Genomic DNA, 14,775 nt, shown 5'->3' with positions numbered 1-14,775 from the left:
TAGGTCTTATTTCTAGGCAAGCTAGAGATTATGATAAAGTTACCAGTTTTATATTTCCTTAAATAATCTATGAATCAGAGGCTTTCAGGTTTTCAAAACTGATTGTATAGCCAGAATGGAAGACATTTTGTGGATTAAAAATCTGAGACATGAAGCACTATTTACTTTTGAGTTTCAAAATTATCCAAGATGTTGTGTTAGCTTGCTAGGGCTGCCAGAACAGAGTACTACACAATGGTGGCTTAAACAACAGAAATTTATTTTCTCACAGTACTGGACACTGGAAGTCTGAGACCAAAGTTTTGGCAGGATTGGTTTCTTCTGAGGCTTCTCTCTTTGGCTTACCATCTTCTCCTTGTGTCTTCACATGGTGTTTTTTTCTGTGGATCTGTTTCCTAATCTCTTCTTTTATAAGGACACTGGTCATATTGGATTAGGGCCCACACTAATGAAATCATTTTAACTTAATCACCCCTTTAAAGAACCTATATTCAAATAAGTCATATTCTGAGATACTGGGGATTTAGGACTTCAATTATGAAATTTTTCGGGGGGAGGGGAGAAGGGGCCACAATTCAGTCTTACACCAATGTGTTAGACAACAAATTCTCATATTGTAGGAGACGTTGCTTGGGATCCACAGATCACCCAGGGAAGACTCGAAAGAGAAATCAAAGGAACCAATTTAGGTAATGCTAGAGAGGCTCTTGGAAGGACTGTTAAGTAAGTGAATCTGAGAGTAGATTGGATGTGTGCCCTGCGCCCAGTATGAGGGTGTACTGGTGCTCCTTACTCTACTGGGATTAGAAAGAGCAACAGAAAAGAGTGGCATTGGATTTGTAGACACCAGAGGGCTGGAGATTGCCCTCAGTATTTTCCTGGAGGCAATTCAGAGGTTTTCCATCGGCCTAGGGTGGCTCACTCAAATTAGATGAACAGAGATAAAAGCCAGGTTGATGGGAAGAAGAGAGGAGACTAACATCAAAGGGGTATGGCAAGAACCACCTCGTGGTGGCTGAGGATGACGTCTCTACTGGATCATTAGTACAGAGTGAGAGAAGCAGCAAAAGCCAGTCTCCGATCTCAAAGGCAAGCCCAAGCCATCATCCATGGTGACAAATGAGTGGAAGGAGGTCAGATGTAAACAACAGGTTCTAGTATAGGACCAAAATACAGACTAGTCTAGAAAAGAACTGCTCTGTCTTTGCACACACCAGAGAGAAGTTGCATAAACCCTTAGAGTTAGAAACAGGACTTGGAAGAAGCTGTGATAACCACGAGGGGTGGGATATGAATGAATAGGGCTGAATTACAAATTAAAAGTCACTGAGAAATTAGTGGATTGGGTTGAGAAAAGTCAGAATTGAGTTACAATTAGGTAGACCGAGTTCTCAGAATAAAATTAAACTATAGAAATGAAGTTACAGAAATAAAGTTGCATTTTTGCATGTCCAATTCTTTTTTTCCTTTTAACAAAATTTTTTGAGTAATTATTCAATTCTTGAGGTTTATGGTGACTGAAAAAGTCCCTTGTTATGTGTACCAGTACTTCTTGCTCCCATGCCCATAGCAGACATTGCAATCAATCAATATTCATCCTTCTTCATTTGGCCCAGAAGTGGGGACAAGTTTTTCCATTATAGCAGTGCAAGGAAGTCCTTATCAATTGATCAGAGTAGGCATGGAAGTGAAAACTAATTGGCCCATACATGTAATAAAGGAATGAAATTGAGCAATATACTCATATACTCACCCAGACTCTGCCTCACCCTAGGTTAGGAATGATTGAGGCAAAATCAAAGGAGTTTAAACACTCCTTATTGTATCATTTGGAAACTTTAAGGTCATCCATCTATGCCTTGTCTAAAATACCATGAGAGATTAATTTATTTGACTTAGATGTTTCCATCTATTAAAATACAAATACCAGGAGAGAGAGAGAATCACACTGAACTGCTCTTTTTTGGGGGAAGCTTGTATTCTAATAGGTGTCTCTCTCTCTCTCTCTCTCTCTCTCTCTCTCTCTCTCTCTCTCACACACACACACACACACACACACACACACACACACCCCTGCAAAAAAAAATCTAACAGAATAGATTGGTTATGTATACATAAACATCTCTGTACATATATAGATTTCTATATAGATGGTTACAAAATTTTTCTGGAAATTCAGTGACAATACTGGGCTGAATTATAGAAATAAGGGAAATATGGGAGGTTCCAAATAAATGTGGAAGAAATAAAGGGAATATGATTTTTCTGGAATGGAGAGAGATTCTGGGGTGAGTCTACAATGATAGCACATGTACCAAGACATGGGTCCAACCACAGCATGATAGAAACCGCAAGTGGAAAACTACAGGGTGTAGCTACAATGATGAAAGAGTATTTCTCCACCAAAGACTTGCCTCAGGTGCTGGTGAGTGTGTTTGTGTGTGTCCATACACGAGTGTGCATGCATGCAAACACACCCACACCCATACTTTGCAATCAGGAGCCACAGATTTTGTTGTTTTTTGCAGTAGAAAGCCTATCCATTTCAGACTTAATCCTGCTTATCAATTTCTCTAAGCCCCGTTTCATGTCTTTGTTTCTTAAACTGTAGATCACTGGGTTCAACATTGATGTCAGTACGGTGTAGATGATTGTTGCTATTCGGTCCTTGACAGTGTAGCTGGACAACGGCTGGAAGTAGACATAGCTAATACTCCCATAAAACAGAGTCACCACAGTGAGATGGGAGCTGCAGGTGGAGAAGGCTTTGCGTTTTCCAGCAGCTGAGGGAATGTTGAGGATGGCAATGAGGATCCTTAGGTACGAGATGATGATGCAGGCAAAAGGGGCCATCACAGAGGCCAGCCCTTCTGTCATGGCCACAACTTCATTGACAAAGGTAGAAGAGCAGGCCAATTTCAGGACAGGGTTGACATCACAAAAAAAGTGATGGATAACATTTGATGCACAAAAGGTGAGTCGATTCACCAGAAGGACATATAGAAGGGAGTGGAGACAAGGGAAAGCTGTAGAGAAGGCCAGTAGCAACATACAGCGCCTGTGGTCCATAACAGTGACATAATGGAAAGGGTTACAAATGGCTACATAGCGGTCAATGGCCATAGCTGCCAGGAGATAACTGTCTATGTTTCCAAAGACCAGGAAGAAATACATCTGTGCTAGACATTCACCATAGGAGATGGTCTTTGTCTCTGATAAGAAGTTCACTAACATCTTGGGGACTATGACTGTTGTATAGCAAATATCAGCAAAAGACAAGATGCTCAGGAAGAAATACATAGGGTTTTGGAGTTGAGAATCAGAGCGGATAGCCAAGATGATGAGAAGATTTCCTGTCAAGGTGACCAGGTACATGATAAGAAAGAGGACAAAGAGTGGCTTCTGGTCCTCAGGACGAGGGGAGAGTCCCAAGAGGATGAACTCAGGAAGTCTTGTCAGGTTGCACATTTCCATGGACTTGTATGCACCTACGCGATAAACAACACTCAATTAATTGTTCTTATGTCATCTGGGACATGCATCTTTCCATCTGGTTCTTATACTGAGAAGTTATTAATAGAGCATTTACTCCAATGTTTTTCTTCCTGAATATGGAAAACTCAGAGCCAAACGTGGCTTTAACTTGTTATTTTTAAATCTTTGAGATAGAGATCTAAAGAAACAGATACAAGGAGTGGGGGAAGAGGGAGGGAGAGAAAGAAAGAGACAGAGAGAAAGAGAGAGAGAGAGAGAGAGAGAGAGAGAGAGAGAGAGAGAGAGAGAGAGAGAGAGAGAATATGAGAGAATAAAGATGGAGAGCTTGATTTTCACAGGAACCATAGATGTAGTCTTTGAATCAGGTTCAGTTCAGCTTCTGATTAAGGATTATCAATGGCTAAACCACATCTAAATAATTATGAGGTAGCTATCTCACCAAGCTTGTAGTTGATGAATAACCATCTTTTTAAAGTCTAGATGCTTCTTTCCACATCATTTACAGTGGAAGTAAGAAAGTCATTTAAAGAACATTGAATTGAATATAAACAGTTACAGGGAAAAGAAAGATGGAGGAAGGGAAAGTGAGAGAGAGGAAATGAACTTGTGCGACAGAATTCTCTCCGAGACTTCCCTGCTCTTTAGCTGATAATTTATATTCTGATATCAGGGATCTGAGACTCACAAGTGAACTGGGGTTAAGGAAGATTCAACTTTAGAGTATAGATGCAAAAAAATCAACATTTAACATGAACATCAGTTAGCACTCTTATTTATTGTCCAGTGAGGACTAATTATCTCTCTGAGATCACATAGTCCCCACTTTCTCACCAGCCATTCTGAAAGTTGACTTCTTACCTGGAAAGGACATTGAGGTCTTGCCTCATGTATTCATTCCACTCCCCTTATTTATACTCTTTGGAATGATTAGTCAAAAAGAAGACAAAACTGTGCCAAGAGACAGCGCATAAAAGATACCTGATGAAAATCTCCTGATGCTTCTTGAATATGAATGCTCCTTTCCTTGGATTCTTATCCTTCACACGGTGTAGATACATCCCCGGCTTCCCTTATGGGAGTATCCTCTGAGACCATGTCACTAAACTCTGGTGTTTGGCAGGGAGAGAATCAGAAAACAAACATTATTAACTCAGTGAAGGGTTATCCCCAGGGATCCAGAGGAATTAGAAGTGTTCTCCCTCCCCAGGTGGCCCCACACCCCTCTCCTTGACCCTCTGGGTTTAGTACAATATCTGCTTAGCCTGGCGTAGGTGTTGGAGGTGGATGGTAATTTTCTGTCCCTTGGCTCTTCCAACCTTTCTGAGGGCTTACATGGAAGATGTCATCCCATATAGCACTGAGGACAGAACACAAGGCAGGCCACCAGAGTCCCGTTTCCCCTTTGAACCTCTAAAGCTGTGATTAGGCCTCCCCCTTAGTGCCTCCATTTCTCTGAAGGACAACTGCTCAGAGTACCCCAATGTTGGGTACCTTCTGTTCCTTCCCTCCCAAGTTTAGATACATCTGCTAGCTGAGTAGCTACGGCTTTATGACTTCCTTCTCTAACAAAAGGGAGTGTTATAATATTTGAACCCAACCTTAGGTCACCCTCTCCTTGTTAGCCAATCCCCAAGGCTGCTACTCAGATATTTGATTACTATTTGTTGTTGTTACAGCTAGGGAAAGGCACCAGCTTCACATCTTTTATTCTTCTCAATTCCTGAAAGCACACAGAATCCATACATCAGGGTCCCAACTTGCCTGCCAAATACATGCTGCCCATTTCCTGGCACTTGGTGATTTCTGATCCCATTTTACAATTAACCCACCCGGCTTTCTTATACTTCTCCCTTCACTTTGGTCTCCATGCTCAAATGCAGCTTCTTATAAGAAGCATTCTTTGATGACCTAATGGAATGAAGTATCTGTCTTCTCTGCTTCCTTACTATATGAATTGCCATTAAACACAAATCATATTCATTGTCACGTAATTTCTCACTTAAAGGAAAGCAACTAACATTTATGTACTCAGTGATTTATAAGCTATTTTTTTCACGTAAAGCCACACAACCACCTCATAACATATGTTCTTATTGTCTTCATTTTTATAGTGACTTAGAAAAATAAGGTAACTGGAAAAACATAACTTGAACCAAAGGCAGTATGAAGCCAAACCATGTAGTTGAACCACTACACTAAAAGACCTCTCTGTTTTGTTCTGACAAAGTTAAAATTTTATGCTAAGGAACAACTTTCAAATGACTAATGGAGCCAAAATTTTGCCTTACTTTTTTCTTTGCCAGATTAAACTTGAAAGCATATACTTTTAGCACAAGAACTGCTTTTCTTTGGAGCACTGATTCAAATCCAGGCCTGATTCCAAAAACTATGCTCTATTTTTTCTATGATCCAGCTACCATATTTTATTGATTCTGAGACTCATATTTTTCCATATTTTAACATCTCTTATAGTGAGATGCATTTAAATCTATGGCATATCACAAACAATGGCAGCATTATTTTCTTAATGGTGCATTAAAATAATGCATCTTACAATTGATGGAATTTAATTTTTTTAAAAAATTTTATTGTTTATTTTTTATTTTTTATTAGTTTTAGGTGTACAAAAACAATGTAATAGTTAGACATTTATCATTTATATCCCTCACACAGTGGTAACCCCCCTACCCCCATCTACTACCCCTCTGATATCGCACACAGCCATTACATTTCCACTGTCTCTATTAATTGACGGAATTTTAAATTAAATACAATAACTTGGAGTCACTGAAGTAGAGACTAATGTTCAGTTCATCTATGTTTGTCCCAGCCAGTCCATAATATTTGTTATATGTTTACCATGAACTACACTCTGTCATTCACTGTTGATGTATAGCACTGAAGAAAAGACACATCGTTTTGCTCTTTGTGGCTTACAGGTTAGGATCCCATAGCACCTCACACCCAGCATTTAGTGCAGAAGTTGCTTAATATTTATGAAGTTGACCTACACATTGGTTAAGCTAACTGCCTAAGCAATGTATTTAAAAATGTTAGAAGACAGTAATTATCATTCCCTTAGTTCTTTGGTTCTAAAGTTATTTCATCTATTTTTTATTTAGTTAATTTCCATCCTGAAATTCAATACTTTTTTTTTATGTTTATGCATAGAAGTTTTTTTTTTTTATTAAATTTATTGGGGTGACAATTGTTAGTAAAATTACATAGATTTCAGGTGTACAATTCTGTATCACATCATCTATAAATTACATTATGTGTTCACCACCCAGAGTCAGTTCTCCTTCCATCACCATATATTTGATCCCCCTTACCCTCATCTCCCACCCCCCACCCCCCTTACCCTCTGGTAACCACTAAACTATTGTCTGTGTCTATGAGTTTTTTGTTTGTTTGTTTGTTTTTTCTTAGACGTTTATCATTTATATCCCTCACACTATGGATCCCCCTCCCCCCATCCACTATCTCTCTGACATCGCACCGAGCCATCCCATTTCCACTATCTCCACTCCCAATGCTGTACTCTGCCTCTTGTAAATGTATACATATCTATATATACATATATATATATATAATATTATAGTTGGCATTCATTATTGTTCAGCTTCAGGTGTACAGTGCAGTGATCAGGCATCTACATCTTCCCTGAGATGGTCTCCTAAATGGGACACGTGTCTATCGGATACCCTACAAAATCCTTACAACATTATTGATTACGTTCCCCAGATTAATTTTCAAAACCCCGTGGCCATCTTGTGGTTACTGATTGTTTTCTAATCTCCTCACCTTCCCCTTTTCCCCCACCCCCCCACCCATCTAGCAACCCTCAGTTTTTCCTCTTTGTCTCCAAAACTGTTTCTGATTAGTTCATTCACTTATTCTTTTCTTTAGATTCCGCATATAAGTGAGATCATATGGTACTTATCTTTCTCTGTCTGACTTATTTCACTTAACATAATGTTCTCTAGCTCCATCCATGTTGTTGCAAATGGTAAGATTTCTTTCTTCTTTATAGCTGTGTAATACTCCATTGTGTAAATGTACCACAGTTATTTAATCCAGTCATCTACCGATGGGCATTTAGGTTGTTTCCATGTCTTGGCTATTGTGTATAGTGCTGCAATAAACATAGGAGTGCATAAGATTTTTGAATTGGAGTTTTGGATTTCTCCGGATAGGTACCTAGGAGTGGAATTACTGGATCATAGGGTAGTTCCATTTTCAGATTTTTGAGATACCTCCATACTGTTTTCACTAGTGGCTGCACCAATCTGCAATCCCACCAACAGTGCACAAGGGTTCCCTTTTCTCCACATCCGCACCAGCACTTGTTGTTTGTTGATTTATTGATGATAGCCATTTTGACTGGGGTGAGGTGGTATCTCATTGTGGTTTTTATTTGTATTGCTCTGATGGTTAGTGAGGTTGAACATTTCTTTTTTTTTTTTTTTCCCATTTTTTCCAAGTTTTATTCCCAAAAGGGGGTAAAGGGACTAAGATGTCCACAAAGAGGAATCATCATGACAATACTCAAATGGAAAGAAATATCGAGGACCCAGTTCAGTTGGCACCGTCCTATGTTCCCACTACACGAGCTAAAAACGGTCGTTTTCTCCATGTAGATGAGGACAGCTTGCTTTTACACTGAAATGGTGTCCCAAATGAGTTACAGAATCCCTGATTTTGTCTTCTATTTATCCTTTTCTTTTTGTTCTTTTTCTTTCTTCTCACGCTCAGCCTTAGCTTCTTCTTCCTCATGTTTTTTGATCAACTGTTCCACTTCCTTTTGTTTGAGAACTCTGATGACAGTCTTTCCACTCTCTCTGGTCAGTGTGGCGATTTCCACTTTTTCAGCAGAGAGTTTGCTAACATCCATGGTCTTATTGAGGACTTTGACAGCTAAAGCAAGTGCTGACTTCAGAGTCATTTCTCCTTCTTTGTAGTCTTGTTTTAACATTGACACAGCTGCAGCGCTGTTATTGCCAATGCATGTGGCTTTCCATCCTCCATAATTCCCGCTCGGGTCGCTCTGGTAGAGCTGAAAGCCGTAGTGCTTATCCCAGCCGATATACAGCAGTGAGACACCAAAGGGACGTTTCCCTCCAAACTGTGTATAAGCTTGTTTGATATCACACAGCGCGGTAACCAACTGCTCACAAGGAATTGGCTCCTGATACTGTAGTAAGTACCTCTGGGCAATAAGCCGCAGTTCATTAGTCAGCACGTTAGCATCAGAAGTAATGCCCGCCACACTGCAAGCCATGTCCTCATTGAGCTTATAAATTTTTTCAGAAAAAAAGACTTCATCCAGAAGCTTGTGGATGTTGCGTCTCTCTGCTGCAAGCAAAACACCATCGTTTGCTAAGATTCCCAAACAGGTGCCTGCATGTCCAGTCGCCTCCATTGCATATTCAACTTGGTACAAGCGACCTTCTGGAGAAAATATAGTGGTCCTAGAGTCATATCTTTGAGACATGTTTTCTGAACTTTAGAGTTCCGGAGGAGAGACCCTGAAGTCGAGGCACGGTGAGCGTTTCACGCCTCAAAAGAAAACGACCGCCGCCGCCGCCCTCCGAGGGTCCGCTGAGCATTTCTTCATATGTCTGTTTGCCATCTGTATGTCCTCTTTAGAAAAATGTCTCTTCAAGTCCTCTGCCCATTTTTTAATTGGATCGTTTGTTTTTTTGGAGTTGAGTTGAGCGAGTTTTTTATAGATTTGTGATATTAATCCCTTATCAGATATATCATTGGCAAATATCTTTTCCCATTCAGTAGGATCCCTTTTTGTTTTATTCAGGGTTTCCTTTGCTGTGAAAAAACTTTTTAGTTTGATATAATCCCATATGTTTATTTTTTCTCTTACTTCCCTCGTGCGAGGGGATATATCAGTAAAAATCTTACTCCGGGTAATGTCAGTGAAGTTTCTTCCTATATTTTCTTCTAGGTATTTTATGGTCTCAGATCTTACATTTAAGTCTTTAAGCCATTTTGAATTTATTATTGTATATGGTGTAAGGAGGTGGTCCAGCTTCATTTTTTTGCATGTGTCTGTCCAGTTTTCCCAGCACCATTTATTGAATAGACTGTCTTTACCCCACCGTACATTCTTGCTTCCATTGTCGTAGATTAAATGGCCATATAGGCATGGATTTATTTCTGGACTCTCTATTCTGTTCCATTGGTCTATGTGTCTGTTTTTATGCCAGTACCATGCTGTTTTGATTACTGTAGCCTTGTAGTATAATTTGAAGTCAGGTATTGTTATATCTCCCACTTTGTTCTTATTTCTCAAGATTGCTGAGGCTATACGGGGTCTTTTATGGTCCCATATAAATTTTAGGATTATATGTTGTATTTCTGTGAAAAACGTTGTTGGTAGTTTGATAGGAATTGCGTTGAATATGTGTATTGCCTTAGGCAGTATGGACATTTTAACTATATTAATTCTTCCTATCCATGAACATGATCTGTGTTTCCATCTATTTATATCTTCTTTCTTTCTTCAGTGTCTTATAATTTTCTGAGTACAGATCTTTTACTTCTTTGTTAAATTTATTCCCAGGTATTTTATAGTCTTTGGAGCAATTGTAAATGGGATTTTTTTTTAAATTTCTCCTTCTGATGTTTTATTATTGGTATATACAAATGCAACTGATTTCTGAATATTAACTTTGTATCCTGCTACTTTACTAAATTCATCTATCAGCTCTAATAGCTTCTTGGTGGAGTCTTTAGGGTTCTCTATATATAGTATCATATCATCTGCATATAATGATAATTTTACTTCCTCCTTACCAATCTGGATGCCTTTTATTTCTTTTTCTTGTCTGATTACTGTGGCTAGAACTTCCAGCACTATGTTGAATAGAAGCGGAGATAGTGGGCAACATTGTCTTGTTCCTGATCTTAGGGGGAATGGTTTTAGCTTTTCCCCATTGAGTATGATGTTAGCTGTGGGTTTGTCATATATGGCCTTTATTATATTGAGATATGATCCCTCTATTCCCACTTTCTTAAGGGTTTTTATCATAAATGGCTGTTGGATTTTATCAAATGCTTTTTCTGCATCTATTGATATGATCATGTGATTTTTATTTTTCAGTTTGTTAATGTGGTGTATCACATTAATTGATTTGCGGATGTTGAACCACCCTTGCATACTAGGGGTGAATCCCACTTGATCATGGTGTATGATCTTTTTAATGTATTGCTGAATTCCGTTCGCTAATATTTTGTTGATCATTAGAGATATCGGGCTGTAGTTTTCTTTTTTTGTGGTGTCTTTGTCTGATTTTGGGATCAGGGTGATAGTGGCTTTGTAAAAAGTGTTTGGGAGTCTTCCCTCCTTCTGGATTTTTTTGGAAGAGCTTGAGGAGAATAGGTGATAATTCTTTTTTGAACGTTTTGTAAAATTCACCTGTAAAGCCATCTGGTCCAGGGCTTTTGTTTGTTGGGAGATTGTTGATTACTGATTCAATTTCCCTGGTGGTAATCAGTCTATTCAGGTTTTCTGTTTCTTCTTGAGTTAGCCTTGGAAGGTTGTACGCCTCTAGAAAATTGTCCATTTCTTCCAGATTGTCAAATTTGTTGGCATATAGTTGCTCATAGTAATTTCTTAAAATTTTTTGTCTTTCTGCGGTGTCTGTGGTCACTTCTCCTCTTTCATTTCTGATTTTATTAATTTGGGTCCTCTCTCTCTTTTTTTTAATCAGTCAATACTTATTTTTGTGATACTGGAATATATAAAAAAGTAAGACATTCATTTTTATCCTCTTATTTCTGTTAAAGGAGAGACCTGCTAAATAACAACCACCAAGTCATTATAATTAACATTATTCTGCTAGTCACTGTTTCACCCGAGAAATCTAATTAGAAGGTATAATTTGTAGGCTTTAATTCTAAAGAAAATATGTTGTTATTCTAGAGCAGAAAACACCGACTACAATGGAAGAAGTAGGTTTAACTATCATCAAAATAATGTGCTGTTTTCTAATTACTGTTGTCATTGAATAGTTCTAAATAGTGGGATATTGGTATTAATTCAAATTAGATTGTAATAAGTATAAGATGTTAGTAATCCCCAGAGTAACCACTAGTATATATATCATATATATATTATGGTACTGAACATATTCAATTCTTTGTATGGAACCACAAAAGACCCTGACTAGCCAAAGCAATCCTGAGAAAAAAGAACAAAGTCAAAGGTATCACACTCCCTGATGTCAAACTATACTGCAAAGCTATAGTATTAAAACAGCATGATGTGGCAGAAAAACAGACACACAGACCAATGGAACAGAATGGAGAACTCAGAAATAAATCCACACCTATGTGGACAGATAATTTACAATAAAGGAGCCATGAACATACAATAGACAAAAGAAAGTCTCTTCAATAAATGGTGTTGGGAAAACTGGACAGCCACATGCAAAAGAATGAAACTAGACTAGTTGTATTACACCATACCCAAAAATTAACTGAAAATGGATTAAAAACTTGAATGTAAGACCTGAGACCATAAAATGTATAGGAAAAAAAATAGGCATTAAGCTTTTTGACATCAGTCTTGGTGATGTTTTTGTGAATTTGATTCCAGTAGCAAGGGGAACAAAACGAAAATGAACAACTGGGACTACATCAAAGTAAAACGCTACTGCACAGCAAAGGAAACCAACAACAAAAGGAAAGGCAACCTTCATAATAGGAAAACATATTTGCAAATCATACACATGATAAGGGGGAATATACCAAAAATATAAGGAACTCATACATTTCAACGGCAACAATGACAAAAAAACAACAACAACCAAAAAGCCAACCCTGAACAATCTGATTAAGAAATGGGCAAAGGATCTGAATAGACATTTTCCCAAAGAAGTCATACAGTTGGCTAACAGGCACATGAAAAGATGTTAAACATCACTAATTATTAGGGAAATGCAAATAAAAACTACAATGCAATATCACCTGACACCCATTAGAATGATTATTATAAAAAATACAAGATATAACAAGTGCTGGCGAGGATGTAAAGAAAAAGGAATCCTCACACACTTTTGGTGAGACTGTAAGTTGGTGTAACTACTATAAAAGACAGTATGAAGATTCCTCAAAAAATGAAGAATAGAATTACCAAATGATCCAACTGTTCCACTTCTAGGCACTTATCAGAAGAATGTGAAAACATTAATTCGAAAAGATACATACTTTCCCATGTTCACAGCTGTATTGTTTACAATAGCCAAGACACAGAAACAACCTCAGTGTCCATTCATGGATAAATGGACAAAGAAGATGTGGTGTCTGTATACAGTAGAATGCTACTTAGCCATAAAAAAGATGAAATCTTGCCACTTGTGGCAACATGGAAGGAACTTGAGGGTATTATGCTAAGTGAAATAAGTCAAATGGAGAAAGATAAATACCATATGATTTCATTCATGTGGAATATATATATATATATATATATATAACTGACTAAACAAAACAAACTCATAGATACAGAGAAGATTCGTGGTTACCAGAGAGGAAGGGGGAGGGTGAAATGGGTAAAGGGGGGTCAATTGTATGGTGACAGATGGAAGCTAGACCTTCCATGGTGATATACTCTAGTGTACACAAACGTCAAATTATATTGTGTACCTGAAACTTATATCATGTTATAAACCACAGTAACCTCAATTTTTGAAAAAGTGAAAGACTGGAAAAGATATAGTAATGAAGTGAAAATAGTAACCAAAAGATAGCTGAGGTGGCTGTGCTAATATCAGAAAAGACAAAGTAAAAAAATTGTTACAGGAAATAAAGACATTATGTATTGATAAAAGGGAAAATACATCAGGAAGAATAAATACTGCGACAGAATTCGTATCTGTCAGAGTTCTAAAGGAAGAGTGGAAAACAGTACACAAAAATTCTTAATGACTGCAATTTGATCAGTCATATTAAGACAAAATAAAATATCAAAGGAAATATGTGGAAACGTGCTAATACTCTTTCAGAATGAAAAAGTGAACTCAGAAGAATTTTCCTGTAGGGAGATAATTGGCTCTAATCAAAGGGAGATTATGAAGCTTATCATTTGAACCTAACCATTTTTTACAGACATTGGTCTGTAAAATATCTTAGTCTATGATAGAAAAAAAGCAAACAACACAAAACTAAACAAAGACCTTTTGGTAACTATGTAATCGTATGGGAATGAGGGTCTCAGTGTAATTTAAACTTAAATAAGCTTATCATAAATGTAGTTTTCCTTTGTTGCATTTTCCTTCCACTTAATGCTAGGATAAAATTCTGTTGCTCTCAAATTGTTTTTCTATCACTCACCTAAGGTGAAAATTGGTTTTAGATAATTGTAGAAAGCCATGAAACATGACTAGGAAAGGAGATGATCGTAAAGTGCATTTTTTGTTCACTGTTGGCTATGTAACAAAACTCAAAACGAAGTCTTTGGTTTAAAATGTTTTTCTACTTTTCTGGGTCTTTCTCCAAAAATTACAAATGAGGCCTTGTAAATTTGTTAATTAGGTTTCTAAACATGAATCAGCCACCACAACGTGAAGAAGTCCCTGCTGCCAGAGCTGGGCCTGAGTCCTTGCCACCCCCTTCCTTCCTTGGCTAAGCTGTATCCTGTCTGTTCCGTGTCACGTGTATTCCCAAGATTCAGGCACCATATACGTTCATGGGAGTACATTTTATTGTTATAAAAAACATTAATAATAAAGTGATCCCCAGATTAGAGATGTATAATTAGCCTCGTTGAGAGATGAGAGCAGGGATTAGCTAATTGATTGTGAAAACAAAGGAAACAGGGAGAAAATAATGTATTAATCCCATAAATATTTACTCTTGGTAAGCCAGAATGTTGACTTGGAGAATGATAGGCAAGACAGGGCAGTTCAGTCGTGTCAGGAAATTAGAGTTACTGAGAGGAGGACGGTCACTCACTGGCCATTCATCCAGCCACTCTTGAGAGCTTGCTTTCTGCCGGGCATCATGTTAGGGCGTTGGATACAGAGCTGAGATCATCACCTCTTTCTGCCCCTTCCTTCCAGGAGCACATTGTCAAATGGAGGAACTGGGCTATATACAAACACTGCGTCCTAGCAACGTCTGAGAAACCTGAATTCGCTTTGATTGTAATACCTACAATGACCGTAGCAGTAGCAGTGGCAGCAGCAACAGCAATTGTCATTTGAGCCTTTTGCTGCATCCCAGGCCCTACACTCAGCACTTTATATGTAAAATTTTAATCCT

The 14,775-nt window shown here is 38.1% G+C and overlaps 2 protein-coding genes across 2 annotated transcripts; both read right to left on the bottom strand.

The window, feature by feature from the left end:
- Window positions 1-2,218: 2,218 nt before the first annotated feature.
- Window positions 2,219-14,570, bottom strand: LOC117031646 (olfactory receptor 1L3). Its single transcript, XM_033122155.1, has 3 exons — window positions 14,467-14,570; window positions 4,474-4,601; window positions 2,219-3,488 (listed from the first exon to the last, which is right to left on the bottom strand). Exon 3 carries the CDS (start codon window positions 3,472-3,474, stop codon window positions 2,497-2,499), a length of 978 nt encoding a protein of 325 aa, XP_032978046.1. The 5' UTR covers window positions 3,475-3,488; window positions 4,474-4,601; window positions 14,467-14,570; the 3' UTR covers window positions 2,219-2,496.
- Window positions 8,122-9,093, bottom strand: LOC117031647 (proteasome subunit alpha type-4-like). Its single transcript, XM_033122156.1, has one exon. The coding sequence runs from the start codon at window positions 8,987-8,989 to the stop codon at window positions 8,204-8,206; it is 786 nt and encodes a 261-aa protein (XP_032978047.1). The 5' UTR covers window positions 8,990-9,093; the 3' UTR covers window positions 8,122-8,203.
- Window positions 14,571-14,775: the final 205 nt, after the last annotated feature.

The sequence above is a fragment of the Rhinolophus ferrumequinum genome, chromosome 12, assembly GCF_004115265.2.
Source record: "Rhinolophus ferrumequinum isolate MPI-CBG mRhiFer1 chromosome 12, mRhiFer1_v1.p, whole genome shotgun sequence".
Classification (NCBI taxonomy): Eukaryota; Metazoa; Chordata; class Mammalia; order Chiroptera; family Rhinolophidae; genus Rhinolophus; species Rhinolophus ferrumequinum.
Note: the sequence above shows the minus strand (reverse complement) of the source record. Positions and strands in the feature narration are given on the sequence as shown.